Genomic DNA, 18475 nt, shown 5'->3' with positions numbered 1-18475 from the left:
GGAGCACCAGATACAGAACAGCTGGAGGCATTTTAGAGCGGGTCTCACCCTCGAATGGAAAAACATGTCTCACTGCCTACCTATTTAATAAGAGGACCTAATGTTTTTGTCTGACTTCTATTTGGGTGGTAAAGCTAGAATAATATGCTTAGGCATTATGAGAATTTTGGTCCAAGATGGGTCTAACAGGTTAAAGGAAAATATTATGTTATGTCCTGTCTTAATGTTCAAGACACACGCAATTGATATCAAATCGTTGCTGCACTGTTCACATTGTTAGTTATGCAGAGAATTTAAGATTCAAATGTGCCTCTCTCTTTACCTTCCTTTTTTTGTTTCCCAATCAGTAAAGTGAGCTGCCTGGTGTTTCACAGTGTTTTGTGTGTGTGTGTGTGTGTGTGTGTGTGTGTGTGTGTGTGTGTGTGTGTGTGTGTGTGTGTGTGTGTGTGTGTGTGTGTGTGTGTGTGTGTGTGTGTGTGTGTGTGTGTGTGTGTGTGTGTGCGAGCGTGCGAGCACAAGGGGACCTCACCTAACTATCAAACTGATTCAACTCAACTTAAAGGTAGAATAATATGCTTAGGTATTATTTGAAGCTGTTATAAGAATTTTGTTCCAAAATGGATTTGATATGTCAAAGGGAAATATTATATCCTGTTTTGATGTTCAACACACATACAATTGATACCCAAACCATTGGTACACTGTTCACAGAATGTTTTTGGTTGGAATATTATGGACGAGTACCCATATATTTGGACAGATGGAGGTTTAAGGGAACAATTATTGACCTAAAACTTTCTGGGATTCGACAGTGTTGGCTGGCTAGCATCCCACTCACCCCTCCCTTGGGAGGCATGGTCTCTGGCCCACATCCTATCCCCTGACACACTCTTAGCTTGTTTTCTTCTTGCACGCACACAAACATGTATTGTGTAACATGGAGACTAAATAGACCAGCCTGATCACTAGAAATAGGCTCTGATTTCGGACGGCTGAAAAGGTCCAGAGAACAGGGCTCATCGCAAAAATGTAAAACTATTGCCACTGGCCAGAACTTTGAGGCGGAGCTCGCCGCTAAGGCCGAAGCGTGCTGTTGTGACCACTGCGCCATGGCAGTTCATAGTGCTCTACCAAGCCAGGAGAATAGATTATACTTGATGGAAACAGCATGTTGTTTTTAATTATTTTGTAGTAAGCCATCCCCAAACCTTACTCAGAATTAATACCTACACTTAACACTTCGAGTTGTTTTCATTCTAACCCTGTAACCATACAGATTTAATGCATTAAAAATAAACGTTCATTCATAAACATATCAGAATTTTGAATGTTTAACTTGAAATTTGATCCCCTACTATTACTGATATCAGTGATCTTTAGTTACAAGGTTCAGAGTTAACAGGTTACAGTCAGGTCTTTTTCAAAGTGATAACAGAATGTTCTCGATCTTGTTTGTCATTACCAACAAAGCTCAATTAATATTCCAAACTATAAACACAGTAGTTATAATCCTCAAAGCACATAGGTAGAAAACAGTTTCATGCACCATATTCCTGCTTTATCGTTAGAATCCTATTTGACCCGTCTATTCAAACTAGAATGCAAAAACAAAAGTTTCTGAGCTTTTATCTGCTGACCTTGTTTAAAATGTGACTATGATGGCCCTTATATAACAGCACATCACTTTTTTTTTAGAGAACAATGGTGTAATGTGATGCCATGCTATTCTAGTTTCTGTTTGCATTCCCCATGCAGAGCCTGTCTGTCCCTGTGGTTACAGAAGCGAGTAACAGTTGTTCACCCTGTCTGTGTGTGTGTTTGTGTGTGTGAGACAGATTCTTTACATGTCTCCAGTTAGATTGCCTGTTTATTTGACAGGGAATAGAGTGAAAGGTAACAAGCTGTTTCCCTCTGCTGGTGGAAGACGGCAGCAAGGATGCTAACTAGATGTAAGCTCTCGTTTAATATTTTTTTCAAAGTGTGGCACAAATGTTACAACCTACAAACATTTAATTCCACCATTTATTGCCCCTTGTATGTCAACACAGTGCAGTCTCAGTCTGTATGTCAACACAGTGCAGTCTCAGTCTGTATGTCAACACAGTGCAGTCTCAGTCTGTATGTCAACACAGTGCAGTCTCAGTCTGTATGTCAACATGTTTGATAAACATCAATGAATACATTTAAAAAGCGACATTTCTCTATTCATGGACAGTAAATGAAAAAAACGTGCACGAGATAAAAGGCATTACATATCGGGTTTTAAGTAACTGTCCAGCGTTTCCAGACTTCTACGAAATATGACCTACAGCTAATCGCATTAGCTCAACCGTCCCGCGGGTAGGACACCGATCTGTAGAGATCCTTATTATATGTGTTTGAATGGCGTGGACATACCCCAACAACAGAATGGTGTGGGAGTATACCGGGCATTAGAATAGTTCATGAAAGTTGACCACTGATTGGCCAGCTCAGCAAGCCAACGTGACATCGTGTTCTATGAGGAAATAGCAAGCATTTATGAAACTGTCTATTTGAGGTGGAGTTTTTTCTCCAGTTTATGCTTTGGCCACAAATACGATTATAGGACGAGTTCAAAGCCAAATAACTCGAGGTAACAGAAAAATTAACTTATAAAAGAAACTGTCCGGTGAAAATCTTATTTTATATTGCAGTTATGAAAAAATACCCATAACCATTAACATTTCCTATTAAGACAACGTAAAAGCCATTTATACAGATTTCCCAAATTACTGTTGTTGGTTAGAAAATAACAATGTAAGGGTATCATTTGAGATAGAAGTTTAAAAAGTTAAGGTCAGGTTTGTCTCGCATAAGACGGCGCAACGGCCGTCTACACTGATGGCTCCTGGCAACTGCGTGGCGCGTTCGAATGGCGCCATCTATGGAAAACAATGAACTAACAAAAAAAGATTATTAGCCTTCCAAAAGAGGACAAATCATAGCAACCACCAAAGATAACAGCAACAATGTGTTTGCCCAGATAAGCACCTGTTCCTATAGAAACCTTTGGGAGTGCTGGCATACATACTACATATATATGGCTCAGACTAAAGTATGCTTCCTTTGGTTTTCACGTTGTCATGGAAATAGCCTGGGTTGGTGATGTTGCCCGCTGGATCGTAGAACGCCACGGCGATAAACGTGCCCCTCCCACTGGTCGCCAAACCCACGCCTACTTGCTTTGAGGACTTCCAGACCATTTGAGTGAAATTACCTAGGACAAGAGTACCACCAATCAACTGATTTTCTTTTTCAAACAAACACCAAATGCAGAAAACAATACATTTTCGGCCAGCATGTCTCACTCCTAACATTTCTTTAATTGTGTTTCATGTCGTAGGTGTTATTGATTATGGTAAATCCACTGCCGTGTTGTTTTCCTGATTTTGAGTTTGATTAAATACTTTCACAAAATACTTTCTATATTGTACAATGACTGTTGTGGTTGAGGTTATATATCAAAAGCATTGTGTTGTTATGAGGTGTCAGGGCACTGGACACCGTACCTGCTCCACTCTGAAAACCAGGGGATGAGAAGTTATACTTCTCAATCTCCTTGTACCAAGACTCGGCCACATCTGATCCTATAATTCATATGCAAGAGAAGGACAATATATAAATGAATGTAAATTTTTTGGGAACTTTACAAGCATTGTGCAGAGCCTTTCCCTGCGAACCCATACAATAACAAACCAAAGTTTTGGGCAATTGACAGAGACTTTGGATTGCCGACTACTATGTGAACATCATATCCAGTATCGGAGTTAGTTCATAATACTCATACTTCATATTGGAATTAGGCCCTTGACTTTCTTTTTACCCATTGGCCCTTATAAGTTGTATGTCAGTGCAGTGCAGGTATGTGCCTCACCAGTAGGGGTCGCTGTGCTGGAGCCAGAGCAGTAGAATATGTTCTCCCCGTGGCCTTTGCCGCTATTCATCAGTGTGTTGATGCTCACCAGGTGAGCCGCCCAATCCTGGGCCTCCCTAGTGAGGGCAGGGCTTAGCACCAGAGGTAATGCCCCGTGCTGGCTCCGGTATTGGTTGAGAGACTTCAGAAGAGCCCGGCCGAACTGGCCAAGCTCATTGGCTATACGGGACATGGAGAGTTACACGGTATATTAAGTCTTTATTAATCCTTTAAAAGGTATGAGTGACACTTTGTCACCCCAACTCATAGTGCCTTCACAACAATATCACAACAATGTCGTAAAGCTGTCATAAAACATCATCACAAGGTTCACATTACACGCTCTGTGATGCTGCTCACCTGACAGTGAGTTCACGGCCAACGCCTGCATTCTCAGAGTGACGACCTCCACTGGCTTATCGGTAATTTTCGACCCTTTTGGCATCACATTTTGAGCGTGGTAACCGGGGTTGCTGATGTTGCCAGCCGGTTTAAAGTGTGCCACCACGACGAGCATCCCCGTGCCACCGTTTGCCATGCCGATGCCCACCTCCTTGGAGCTACGCCACACCAGTTGTGTGAACTGCCCTGAAATAGATGAACAAAGAAAAATAAATGAAAGAAAGGGAGCGATGATTGACAATGGGGCACAATTATCACCAAATTATTTTGGATTATCAATACGTTTAACATTGAGGAAATTATCAACGCAAGGCAGACTTTAAACATGACATGCTGTGGTCAGAGATGACCGTTTAAAGCAAGGTGTAATTTTTAGAGCTATTTTTTTAGACCTCTTTGGCGTAGCACATAACATTACTGTATACTCCCGAGTGGCTCCCGAGTGGCGCAGCGGTCTAAGGCACTGCATCTCAGTGCAAGAGGCGTCACTATAGTCCCTGTTTCGATTCCAGGCTGTATCACATCCGGCCATGATTGGGAGTCCCATAGGGCAGCGCACAATTTGCCCAGCGTCATCCGGGTTTGGCCGGTGTACGCCGTCATTGTAAATAAGAATTTGTTCTACTTTAAATGCTGAAAGGTTTACCTGTTTTGTCCTGATGTCCTGTTTTGGAGAAGTCATAGTTCTCCTCTTGTTTGTACCAGGCGTCCACCACCTCTTGACCTTATCGGAGAAATAAAGAAGTCATACATTAGATGATAAATGTGCACATCTTGAGGGATCCCCTGGGAATGTACGTATTGAGAAAGAAGTGGATGTTCAGCCGGCAGATCCAAAGGTTAGGCATATCCAATGGTTAGGCATATCCAAAGGTTAGGCATATCCAAAGGTTAGGCATATCCAAAGGTTAGGCATATCCAAAGGTTAGGCATATCCAAAGGTTAGGCATATCCAAAGGTTAGGCATATCCAAAGGTTAGGCATATCCAAAGGTTAGGCATATCCAATGGTTAGGCATATCCAAAGGTTAGGCATATCCAAAGGTCAGGCATATCCAAAGGTCAGGCATATCCAATGGTTAGGCATATCCAAAGGTTAGGCATATCCAATGGTTAGGCATATCCAATGGTTAAGCATATCCAAAGGTTAGGCATATCCAAAGGTTAGGCATATCCAAAGGTTAGGCATATCCAATGGTTAGGCATATCCAAAGGTTAGGCATATCCAATGGTTAGGAATATCCAATGGTTAGGCATATCCAAAGGTTAGGCATAGGGTGGGAAATTGGTTAGGGTTAGGATTAAGGTTAGGCTTGGAGGGATGGGGTTGGTGAGGTTAGCGTCAACGTTAAGGTTATGGTAAGGGTTAAGGTTAGGCATAGGGTTAGCGATCCCCATCTGGAACCATTCAAAATATGCCCGCCGTATGTACAGCCTATTGAGAAATCCCTGTCCCTGCAGACCATCCGTCCTCCTGGTTCTCCCTACCCGTAGCAGTGATGCCCGCTGACCCCGTCTTGGCCCAGATATTTTCACCATGGGGGGAGGATGAGTTCTTCAGCACCCGCTCTCCCAGTAGAGTTTCTGCCCATGCCTGCGCCCCCTGACTCAGGGCTGGGTCCAGTGTGAGGGCTGGGGCTCCGTGTGCCATCCGCTGGTTGTTACACGCCCGTAGGAAGTCTCTGTGGAACTGGCCCAGGTCTTAGAGCAAGCAGACAGACAGACAGATGGAAGGATGGACTGCACATTAAGTGAAAATACTTGTTCCAATTCCTAACGACCGAGACACTTGCAATGACTTGAAAGGATTGTATGGCTGTAAGATTTATGGCCAAAATTCAGAGGGCAAAATTGGGCCTACTACCTATCCAATATTATTATGTTATCTTTACATAATGGGAGACATTTACTGAAAATTCATTTAAAACATCTCACCAGTGCCGTTCGCCTGAGGAGTAGCCTTATATGCAGGTGAAGAGGATCTGGCAATTTTAGACTGGGGTACACTCAGGCCCCCTCTTTCTCCGGCTGTAGGAAATAAAATATATTTGTCAGTTGAGAGATATCCGATGCTGTGTCATACAAGGGTTTCATTCAGAAATACCTAGTTTATCTTTAGTAGTTGCTTATTTGCCGAGAGACAATCATAACTGGGCTGTTGTATGGGATTTAAATCATAATTGTATTTTTCCATTTTTGTTCACCAATCATTGCAACCAATCAATGATGTGTTACCTGTGGGGAAACATTTGGGGGCTCTAGAGGTGGAGCTACCCAGTGGTAGGACATTCTTCTCAAAGTAGCCCGCGTTGCACATGTTGCCAGCTGGGTGGTACTGGCCCACTACAAAGATCGTTTGCCCATCTGTGGCCAGGCCCACACCTACCTCGCTGCAGTCCTTCCAAACCACCTGGGTGAAGTGACCTGGAAACAACAGCAGGGGCCACTGTTAGTATAGAAGTCAGTATATGTATACGCTCAGTATGTCGAGGATGGAGAGCAACAGGTACTGTAGGAGGCCTATTTGGACACTGTTAGTGATTGGAAATAGAGTCAGATGTGGTCTATGAAATGAATCCAAATAAACGGGTGATTCATTAGCAAGGTTAAACTCCAGAAATTACTTTTTTTAAATTGTGGTGGCAGTACAAATCTAATCAAATCAAATGTTATTTGTCACATACACATGGTTAGCAGATGTTAATGCGAGTGTAGAGAAATGCTTGTGCTTCTAGTTCCGACAATGCAGTACACACCTGTCTTACCCTAGATTCTGCAGATTGTGTATCTCACCTGTACCGGAGCTGAAGCCAGGCTTATTGAAGTGGTAATCTTTGATTTCACTGTACCAACTGTCCACTGCATCCTTCCCTTTAAAATGCATTCAGAAAAAGATAAAAAGCGGAACCAATTTGTTATCAAATGAGCATTCAGGACAATTATCCACTCAAAATCAGTTTGCATATGCTAGTTAATAAGTGGAGATGATAAGTTGTGTACACAATATCCACTGTAGGCTCTATTCAATACTGTACTTTCCACTAGTTGAGCTCTGCTGCATATTCTGTTACACAGGGTGGAGCAGGTGAACCCAAGTGCAGACACAGATGAGGAGACAGGGATAAGGTAACTAAGGTATTTATTGAAAAGCTTGGGGGGAGATGGGGTGCAGGCCAGGGGAAGCTCGGGTGGGTAGCAGGGAACCAGGAACTGAGGCAAGTGGAGTAGGGGCAGGGTATGTAGTTCCGGAGCGGAATCCAAGTAAGCAGTAGAGCGGGGGTCCAGGGCAGGGAAGCAGGACTGACAAGATGAGGGACTGGAGGCAGGGACCAGAGTCAGAGTGGACGGAACTGTAGCGGAGCGAAAAGCAGCGTCAGGCTAGGGAAAACCATGCACAACAGGATAACAATCTCTATGCAGGAACAAACCGCTTGAACCACAGAATGACTGCACAGAGGCTACAAACTGGCAGTGTGGAAATGGCAGGGCTGAGTATTTGTAGAGGCCTTGATTATGGAACAGATTGCAGCTGGTGGGGATCTGCTCTGCCTCCAGCACACCTGTCTCCACTCACACAATCACATACACAGAGAGAGAGAGAGAGAGATAGAGAGAGAGAGAGAGAGAGGGAGAGAGCACTAGGGGAAGGGTGGCAGGTTAGGGAGACACAGGATGAGAAGTAGAGGGCATGGCAGGAGCAGATGTAACATGTTCAATGTATTGCACAATAAAGAATTTATTCGATTTTCTTTCTTTTTTTTTCTTTTTTTCTGACATATGCTCACCAACAGGTTTTTTGGGGGTTGAGCTGTATGCGTAGTAAAGGTTTTCTCCGTGATTGGTGGAGCTGTGCTTCAGGCTTTTGATTGACAGAAGATGGTCTGCCCATTTCTGGGCGGAGTTACACAGGTCTCTGCTCAGAGCTAGGGGCGGGGCACCATGCTTGCTGCGATAGTCATTATGAGCATCCACAAACTGCCTCTCAAAACCACAGTCTGGAAGACAGACAGACACACACACACACAAAAGTTAACCGGTATTACAGATTGTGGTGTCCAATTACTATAACTAAGCAGTAAAACAATTTTTAAAACATCCCTCACAGCTACAGTTAGACTGAAATCATTTGATATTTTCCCTCAAAATAATTTATCTTTAAACTTCTTTACAGTTCAAAGGAAAATATTCATTCCTTCAAGGTACAACAATATTGAAGTTATGTTTGATTGAGGTTAGCTAACAGAATAACAAGACTAGTTAATGATGTAGCTAGTAAATAGGGTTGTCTATGAAAAGCCAAAAAAAGGAGGGACAAAAATAAATCCTTTGGCATAGAGAACAATAATGTCTGATGTCGTGGAATGATAGTGGAAAAATATTTACTCACCTGTCATTGTTTTGTTCTTCCGCTGAACTGCGACAGAGACAAGAGTCAACATTAGTAATTATCGTGCCAGATTATCTGTTGGAATGTATCATGTAGTCGTTTTTTGAAGGCTTGACACCACCTTTAAAAACCACAGTAATTGTTGAGTTTACTTGTGTTTCATACCATGAATTTCATCCTGTATCCTTTGGTCTCACTATTGAGTGTGTGTGACAACATAAGTGATCATTCAAAACACTTGCTTGATACATCAGACATTTGCAAATGTACATTTATGGGGAAATCATACATTTTACAAAAAACATTTACATTATTGGTTTCCTTGAGTAGAGGTAAAGAAAAAAAAATCTAAATATGTGATAACTCTTCACTAAAAGAAAATACTGAACAGTCCATATCGATATACAGCACCAGTCGAAACTTTGGACACACCTATTCATTTCAGGGATTTTCTACATTGTAGAATAATAGTAAAAACATCAGAACTATGAAATAACACATATGGAATCATGTAGTAACCAAAAAAGTGTAAAACAAATCAAAATATATTTTTGATTATTCAAAGTAGCCACCCTTTGCCTTGATGACAGCTTTACACACGCTTGACATTCTCTCAACCAGCTTCATGAGGTAGTCACCTGGAATGCATTTTTTTTACCCCTTTTTCATGGTATCCAATTGTTTAGTAGCTACTATCTTGTCTCATCGCTACAACTGCCGTACGGGCTCGGGAGAGACGAAGGTTGAAAGTCATGCATCCTCTGATACACAACCCGCACTGCTTCTTAACACAGCGCCATCCAACCCAGAAGCCAGCCGCACCAATGTGTCAGCTGACTCAAACGCGTGCACCTGGCAACCTTGGTTAGCACGCACTGCGCCCGTCCCCACCGGTCAAGCCCTCCCTAACCCGGACGACGCTAGACCAATTGTGCGTCGCCCCACGGACCTCCCGGTCGTGGCCGGTTACGACAGAGCCTGGGCGCGAACCCAGAGTCTCTGGTGGCGCAGCTGGCGCTGCAGTACAGCGCCCTTAAGCACTGCGCCACCCGAGAGGATAAGTTCATTAGAGTTTCCAGCCTCAGAAATTGCAACCCAAATAAATGCTTCACAGAGTTCAAGTAACAGACACATCTCAACAGCAACTGTTCAGAGGAGACTGTGTGAATCAGGCCTTCATGGTCGAATTGCTGCAAAGAAACCACTACTAAAGGACACCAATAATAAGAAGAGACTTGCTTGGGCCAAGAAATACGAGCAATGGACAGTAGACCGGTGGAAATCTGTCCTTTGGTCTGATAAGTCCAAATGTGAGATTTTTGGTTCCAACTGCCGTGTCTTTGTGAGACACAGAGTAGGTGAACGGATGATCTCCGCATGTGTAATTCCCACTGTGAAGCATGGAGGAGGAGGTGTGATGGTACTTTGCTGGTGACACTGTCTGTGATTTATTTAGAATTCAAGGCACACTTAACCAGCATGGCAACCACACTATTTTGCAGCGATACGCAATAACATCTGGTTTGTGCTTAGTGGAACTATCATTTGTTTTTCAACAGGACAATGACCCAAAACACACCTCCAGGCTGTGTAAGGGCCAGTTGACCAAGAAGGAGAGTGATGTAGTGCTGCATCAGGTGACCTGGGCTTTACAATCACCTGACCTCAACCCAATTGAGATAGTTTGGGATGAGTTGGACTGCAGAGTGAAGGAACAGCCAACAAGTGCTTAGCATATGGGGGAACTCCTTCAAGACAGTTGGAAAAGCATTCCAGGTGAAGCTGGTTGAGAGAATGCCAAGAGTGTGCAAAGCTGTCATAAAGGAAAAAGGTGGCTGCTTTTTGAAGAATCTAAAATCTAAAATATATTTTGATTTGTGTAACCCTTTTTTGGTTACTACATGATTCCATTTGTGTTATTTCATAGTTTTGATGTCCTCACTATTATTATGCAATGTAGAAAATAGTAAAAATAAAGAAAAACCCTTGAATGAGTAGGTGTGTCCAAACTTTTGACTGGTACTGTATATCTTAATTGATATATGGTGCTTGATTTTGGACCATATTACAGACCTAGACTCATTGATTTTTATTATTTGTGTGACAGCCTGAGATCCCTCCAAAGTCTCTTGCTTATTGCTAGAGTGAGTCACCACTTAGCCCACCACCCTCTAGACAACCATCGGCATTCACTCACCCATATTCACACACACACACACACACACACACACACACACACACACACACACACACACACACACACACACACACACACACACACACACACACACTGCCACCACCCTATACAGTAACCTTCCCTATAGTTCTGTTGCGCATTAGACTGCTTCCCCCTCAGCATCTGCCTGTCCACACGTCACTTATCATAGTCAAAAGATTAATGCTCCTCTTCCTGTTACCCTCCTCTTAACCCTCCATGCCTCAATTAGAGTGCCTCTAGACCAGCTGATCAATTCAATTGTTGGAGAATTGCCAGAGAAATTGGATTAGCCCAGTGTTGTGGGTCTGAATGAATGGTACGAGTATTTTCTCGACTGACATGCTCTATAGTCTGGCAATCACTACAGTCCCTATCTGTTTTTAGAGCTTAGTGGGCAACGTATGATTTTTTTTAAATAAAGATTTTCTAACTATCATTATTATCTACACTCTTAGAAGTAAAGGTGCTTGGAAGAACCTTTTGGGTTGCCACACTGGCGGAACCTTTCCGGCTGAAAATTTTTCCTTGAGGAACCCCACTGAAAGGGTCTTCAAGGAACCCCTGTGTAAAAGTTCAAACGAGAATCTTTTTGTGATGGGAGGGGTTCAATTTGGAACCTTTCTTAAATAATATATTGTAGAGGTGGTAGATTGGAGATGTGGCTTTTTGGAGGCATGGCTTTCAGATAGTTATTTTTGGTCACCCGTAAATGTCATTCCTGTTCATCATGTTAAGTTTGTACACTGCAAATTATAATGTTCCCTGAATATTTATGCATATTACATATTCTAATATAATATGAATCATACTAACATTGCTGATTACATACAGTAATAAAGTGGTAACTATTCCAACTTTGGGATTTGCACAGACTCTTGAGGAACATATATACCTCTGTTAGCCTCATTGAAGCTAAAACACTGTTAGTGTTCAACCTTAACAATACAACAGAACAGACGATTAAGAACTACATTTATTCAAACAGATTTAGCTTAAAGCCATGCCCCTACTAAGCCATGCCTCCACTCCAGGGATCCGACAGGAACCCACTGCTACATTGAACCAATAAAGATTCCTCCAAGAATCCCTCAAATAACCGAAGGTGCAAATATGAACCATTGACTAGCAATGGTTCCTTGAGGATCTCCAGGGTTCCTCAAGTCACCACTAATCCTAAGAGTGTACCTGGATTGTTATTTTTGTATTTTCATTAGCAGTAGTGGTAGAAGTAGTGGTAGTAGTGGTTGTGGTTGTAGTAGTGGTAGAAGTAGTGGTGGTGGTAGTAGTAGTAGTAGTGGTAGTGGTTGTAGTAGTGGTAGGGGTTGTAGAAGTAGTGATGGTAGTAGTAGTAGTAGTAGTAGTAGTAGTGGTAATGGTTGTAGTAGTGGTAGAAGTAGAAGTAGTGGTGGTAGTAGTGGTAGTGGTTGTAGTAGTGGTGGTAGAAGTAGTGATAGAAGTAGTAGTAGTGGTGGTAGTGGTAGTAGTAGTGGTAGTGGTTGTAGTAGTGGTAGAAGTAGAAGTAGAAGTAGTGGTAGTAGTAATAGCAGTAGTGGTAGAAGTAGTGGTGGTAGTAGTGGTAGTAGTAGTGGTAGTGGTAGTAGTAATAGCAGCAGTGATAGAAGTAGTGGTGGTAGTAGTAGTAGTGGTAGTGGTTGTAGTAGTGGTATAAGTAGTGGTGGTAGTAGTAGTAGTAGTGGTAGTGGTAGAAGTAGTGGTGGTAGTAGTAGTAGTAGTGGTAGTGGTTGTAGTAGTGGTAGGGGTTGTAGAAGTAGTGGTGGTAGTAGTAGTAGTAGTAGTAGTAGTAGTGGTAATGGTTGTAGTAGTGGTAGAAGTAGAAGTAGTGGTGGTAGTAGTGGTAGTGGTTGTAGTAGTGGTGGTAGAAGTAGTGATAGAAGTAGTAGTAGTGGTGGTAGTGGTAGTAGTAGTGGTAGTGGTTGTAGTAGTGGTAGAACTAGTGGTAGTGGTAGTAGTAATAGCAGTAGTGGTAGAAGTAGTGGTGGTAGTAGTGGTAGTAGTAGTAGTAGTAGTAGTGGTAGTGGTAGTAGTAATAGCAGCAGTGGTAGAAGTAGTGGTGGTAGTAGTAGTGGTAGTGGTTGTAGTAGTGGTATAAGTAGTGGTGGTATTAGTGGTAGTGGTTGTAGTAGTAGTAGTAGTAGTAGTAGTAGTAGTAGCAGTCATGGTCAAGGTAGTAGTGGTAGTGGTAGCAGAAGCTGGCAGTAATAGTAGCAATAGTATCTGATTTCACAAATCGACTTCTTTACTTCCATTCCGTTGAAACACAATGTCCAATAGCCAAAGATGAAAGTAACCGAACACCATTATGCTTGCCATGAGTACAAGCTTTGACTACTAGAGAGCTTCACACACCCAATATTTTGTATTTGTTTTTATTAGAGGTAGTCACTGTTTTTGCCTAACATAATAATAATTTGTTTACAAAAATATTGAAGATAAAAACTTAATGACATAAGCAGTTTTAGGTTGTGCAATACCAACTGCTAATAAGTGTTTGTCACTGGTATCCCGGTACTACTGTATAATTAGTATATTCTGTATTGGTAAAATATATTCTCAAGCCTTGGCGGCAAAATACAGTCTTACTGCATGATTACATGATTACATGTTTAATTGAATTGATTTTCCAATTTTTGCCATGTATGTACTTTATAATTGACTAAATGTACTCATATTTCATTTAACATTATTATTTACATATTTCTATTTAGATTTAGATTTCACTCACAGTAAATCTAAGACATGCAGTCAGTCTAAAATACATTTCCAGAAGTATAACAGCCTCATGCAGTGCTAGAGGTGTCACTATAGACCCTGGTTCGATCCCGGGCTGTATCACAACCGGACGTGATCGGGAGTCCCATAGGGCGGCTTACAATTGGCTCAGCATCGTCCGGGTTAGGGGAGGGTTAGGCTGGGACAGGTCGTCATTGTAAATAAGAATTTGTTCTTCACTGATTGCCTAGTTAAATAAAGGTTATATTAAAAATTAAAATGCGTACCTTATTAAGATTCCCAGTGATACACCACTTCTTCCTCTGTCTCTCTCTCTCTTTTTCTCTCTTGTTGTTTCACTGATCTCTCCCTCTCTCTCTGTTCATTGCTGTGTGTGGTGATAGCGCAGTCCTATATGTACAGCAGGACAACATATCCTCCATTCCATCGAAGGAGAGATTCCATATAAGAGATATCGGCATTTACCAAGAAATTCATACAAAAGAACACACACACACACACACACACACACTCACACACGCTAGATGCATACATGCACATAATTGAAATGCTCATCTATTTAAACTGTACAACATCCCAAGAAGAAATCTGCCTTCATTCTCCTTCATACAAGCTCTAACCTGCAGCATGAGTTCTATGCTGTTTCTTGTCTGTGTTGTCACTCTTACAATAGGAATTCCATCTCACTGACGATTATGTTGATAATGTTCTAGCTTGGTGATGGAAAACTTACTATAAACTGTCATTGTAGGAATCTGGAAAAGCAACACATTACCATGTATAGCTGCATAGCTGAATAATTATAACGTAATCTTAATTAGTTATTGGTCATTTTAATTTTGGTGTGACTGACAGAAAACAACCTAATAACTGAGTGCATTTATATAGCACTTTTCCAGATACTCAAAGTGCTGGAAGGGGGAAACTCACCTCTTCCACCACCAATGTGTAGCACCCTAAAGTGATGCACGGCTACAATTTGTGCCAGAATGCTCACAGCACTTAAGAGAGGTGAGGAGAGATATATTCCAATTGGGAATCAAGGGGATGATTAGTTGGCCATGATGGAAATGGGTCCGGTTCGGGAATTTAGCGAGGACACCAGGGTTAACATCCCTAATCTTGCGATAAGTGCAATGTTTTTTTTATGACCACAGAAAGTCAGTACACTCGTTTAATGTCCCATTCGAAAGGTAGGTGAAACAAAACACAACACAACAACACAACCACACCGACAAACAAACACTACCACAGAAACAAACAGTACAACCATACAGTGAACAACAGTTAAGAAACGAAACAATGCCCTATTATTTGTGCCAGAACGGAGAGGTGAGGAGTGATACAGTGTATTCCAGAGTAAAGTGCTTGGAATTGACACCAATCTCTTCAATGTGGTCAAGCAAGTATGGGGAAATGTGTGCAAGGTATTATGTTTAAGGAAGTGCTTTGTGAGCGTGCACACCAAGAACACTTTACATTCATCAAACTACTAACATATAAAACCAACAACCAATGGAAATTATAGTACGCCTTTAAAATACATGCCCAAAGTCATTTCTAACCATGTCACTGGTCTGTCCATACTGCTTACAAGGTAAGTAGACAAATAAGAAACGTTGTAATTTGGGTGAATGTGCAATGGTATGTAACTGTGTTTGGGTTTGTTTTGTGTGTTCCATGTTGTACATTTCTATAAAAAATGTCACTACCATCGATCTATACAGGATCTAACAACTTCAGGAAACAGGAAATGAGTGACTCAAATTTGTAATAGCGCATCTCTTTATGCAGACTTAAGATTATATTTGACTTATGTTATCTGGTACACTCAAGGCTTACTATCTAGGTTAACATGGGTGCATAACAGTGGCATAAAGCCTTGAAATGTTAAGCTTATATACACCAGATTTACCATCTCTGACTCACTGGGATGTTAACTCATCGACCCAGAGTGAAACTCAGACTGTTGTGAATATGGATATCAGTTTTGATCTGCCATCAGTTTTTAATCTGGCATCTAACATCAACCAGACATTCCTTCAACGAGGTTATACCTTGAAGGAATTATATTTTTCTTGGAACTGCCACACACACAGTAAACAAGTTACAGATGAACGATTCCAGGGAAAAGATGAAGTTGTTTGAGACAGCCCTAGGGGTGTTTTTAATGTTCCTGTATTGTTAATACAGTAGTTTATCACACCCTGTGATACCGGTTATATTTGTGTGTTTGTGGTTTGTGTGTGTGTGTGTGTGTGTGTGTGTGTGTGTGTGTGTGTGTGTGTGTGTGTGTGTGTGTGTGTGTGTGTGTGTGTGTGTGTGTGTGTGTGTGTGTGTGTATAAATGCTGATGTAGAAGTAATTCATATCTGCAAGGTGTGTTGGAGACCTCTCACCTGCAAATCGGAGGGCCATGTTGACACTGCAGCCTCAGCTTGGTCCTTTTGGGTGGGAGTAAAGTGTAGCGAAGTATATTCAGATTTCTTTTGCACCCTACATCTAGAGAGTACACTCATCTGACACACAGGAAGGAAGCTGTGTCACCTCTTGCGAACGTTCCTCTATTGTTCATAGCAACACACCGCAAAATGTAAACAAGAAAACAACACACATGTTAGTCAATGATACTTCTGATTCTGTTGTGGCCTATTGAGATGTGATGTTGTCCGGCGTATTCAATCTAAACCGCTAACCAGGTTTACAGGAAAAATGAAAGAATAATCATTCCTGTCCAAACATCCTTTTATTGAGTTCATGATTTTGTTTAATGTGCGTTCTTACAGAAAAAGGGAATTGTTTATAATGAAAATGTGGTTACCAGTTTTGGTCATGGAATTGAATAAATGGGAGAGAGTGCCGACCTAACCATTGCAAAATCCAGTAAAAATGTCAATTGAAATGGCGGATTTACACAAAAATCGATTCTTTGTAGTTTACAGTAACACTTTATTAAGTACAGTACTGGTACCTGTGCCATTAATGACGGCAGAAGGAAGGGGTCTTTTTACAAATACAATGCAGATTTACAGTAAAAATGTTATCCACTGTAGAGATAATACTGTATGCCAAGCCACCCTGTATGCAATCTGTATACCTATCTCTGAGAAGGTGCTATTTACGTATAACATAAACGTCTAGTTAACTCTAGCCTTAACCCTTTACTCCTAACCTTAACCCTAACATTAACCCATAACCCTAACCTTAACCCTAACCTACTAAGCTAGCATATGGTATTATTGTAAGATGATCATAACAAGGGTCATTTAGATATTAAATATAAAATGGTATAGAATCAGCTTGCTGTTGAAGACACTTGGACCTTATTTTTTGATATTTTCAGTGTTATTGTTAACAAACACACCCCATAAAGAAAATGAGAATTAAAAACAGGTTCAGCCCCTGGTTTGACCGTGATCTTGCAGATTTACTCCACCTCATGAATTGCATTTGGCTAAAGGCTCGGCACACGCATACTGGCTCTCGTTCAGGCAAATGAGAAATAAGTGCACTCAGGCTATCCGGAAGACCAAAGCTAGTTACTTTAAGTGGCAGTTCTCTCTCTGTGGGTCTAACCCCAAGAAGTTCTGGAAAACGGTTAAAGACCACGAGAATAAACCATCCTCCTCATCAGCTGCCCATGTCCCTTAAAGTTGATGATGTGGTTGTTACTGACAAGAAGCACATGGCTGAGCTCTTTAATCACCAGTTCATTAAATCAGGATTCCTATTTGACTCAGCCATGCCTCCTTGCCCTTCCAACATTTCCTAATTTCCCACCCCTTCTGATGCGACTATCCCAGATGCTTCTCCCTCTTTTTCCCCTGCCCCACAACAATGTTTCTCCCTGCAGGCAGTCACTGAGTCCGAGGTGCTAAAGGAGCTCCTGAAACTTGACCCCAAAAAAACATCTGGGTCAGATGGTTTAGACCCTTTCTTCTTTAAGGTTGCTGCCCCTATCATCGCCAAGCCTATCTCTCCTTTCTGGGGAGGTTCCCATTGCTTGGAAGGCAGCCACAGTTCGTCCTTTATTTAAAGGGGAAGATCAAGCTGATGCTAATTGTTATAGGCCTATTTCTATTTTGCCCTGTTTATCAAAAGTGTTGGAAAAACTTGTCAACAATCAACTGACTGGCTTTCTTGATGTCTATAGTATTTTCCGCTCAGATTATGGATGTGTCACTGCAACCTTAAATGTCCTCAATGCTGCTATTTTTGTTGACTTGGCCAAAACTTTTGATACGCTAGACCATTCCATTCTTGTGGGCCGGCTAAGGAGTATTGGTGTCTCTGAGTGGTCTTTGGCCTGGTTTGCTAACTACCTGCAGTATATAAAGTCAGAAAATCTGCTGTCTCAGCCACTGCCTGTCACCAAGGAAGTAACCCAAGGTTCAACCCTAGGCCCCACGCTCTTCTCAATTTACAACAACAAGATAGCTCAAGCAGTAGGAAGCTCTCTTATCCATTTATATGCAGATGATACATAGTCTTATACTCAGCTGGCCCCTCCCCGGATATTGTGTTAAATGCTCTACAACAAAGCTTTCTTAGTGTCCTGCAGGCTAAAGTTAAATCTAGACTTGGTTTCCTCTATCATAATCGTTCCTCTTTCACCCCAGCTGCCAAACTAACCCTGATTCAGATGATCCTACCCATGTTAGATTACGGAGACGTAATGTATAGATTGGCAGGTACGTGTGCTCTCGAGCGGCTAGATGTTCTTTACCATTCGGACATCAGATTTGCCACCAATGCTCCTTATTGGACACATCACTGCACTCTATA

The 18475-nt window shown here is 41.8% G+C and overlaps 1 protein-coding gene across 4 annotated transcripts; it reads right to left on the bottom strand.

Moving 5' to 3' along the window:
* Window positions 1–1849: 1849 nt before the first annotated feature.
* On the bottom strand, window positions 1850–16256 carry glipr2 (GLI pathogenesis-related 2). Of its 4 annotated transcripts, none has more exons than XM_020457853.2 (13): window positions 16090–16232; window positions 13958–14081; window positions 8723–8749; window positions 8121–8330; window positions 7129–7206; window positions 6571–6759; window positions 6271–6363; window positions 5824–6036; window positions 4983–5060; window positions 4295–4522; window positions 3896–4114; window positions 3531–3608; window positions 1850–3238 (listed from the first exon to the last, which is right to left on the bottom strand). In XM_020457853.2, the coding sequence occupies exons 3-13, from the start codon at window positions 8727–8729 to the stop codon at window positions 3072–3074; spliced, it is 1560 nt and encodes a 519-aa protein (XP_020313442.1). In that variant the 5' UTR covers window positions 8730–8749; window positions 13958–14081; window positions 16090–16232; the 3' UTR covers window positions 1850–3071. The 4 variants fall into 4 exon arrangements, with proteins under 4 accessions (XP_020313442.1, XP_020313441.1, XP_020313440.1 ...); XM_020457852.2 differs by having other exon boundaries at window positions 13958–14107; window positions 16090–16179; XM_020457851.2 differs by lacking the exon at window positions 13958–14081 and having other exon boundaries at window positions 16090–16256.
* Window positions 16257–18475: the final 2219 nt, after the last annotated feature.

Source organism: Oncorhynchus kisutch, linkage group LG23, assembly GCF_002021735.2.
Source record: "Oncorhynchus kisutch isolate 150728-3 linkage group LG23, Okis_V2, whole genome shotgun sequence".
NCBI lineage: Eukaryota > Metazoa > Chordata > Actinopteri > Salmoniformes > Salmonidae > Oncorhynchus > Oncorhynchus kisutch.
The sequence above is the reverse complement of the archived record's forward strand: the minus strand, read 5'-3'. Positions and strand labels throughout refer to the sequence as shown.

Bases quoted from the DNA above. Each gene is read 5' to 3' on its own strand.
- glipr2 (XM_020457854.2), bottom strand. From the start codon at position 16,209: ATGAGTGTACTCTCTAGATGTAGGGTGCAAAAGAAATCTGAATATACT. The intron at 7,207-8,120 runs GTGAGCATATGT...TGCATTTTAAAG, and splicing joins AACCCCCAAAAAACCTGTTG to GGAAGGATGCAGTGGACAGT. The intron at 3,239-3,530 runs GTACGGTGTCCA...CTCTTGTCCTAG, and splicing joins TGGTTTTCAGAGTGGAGCAG to GTAATTTCACTCAAATGGTC.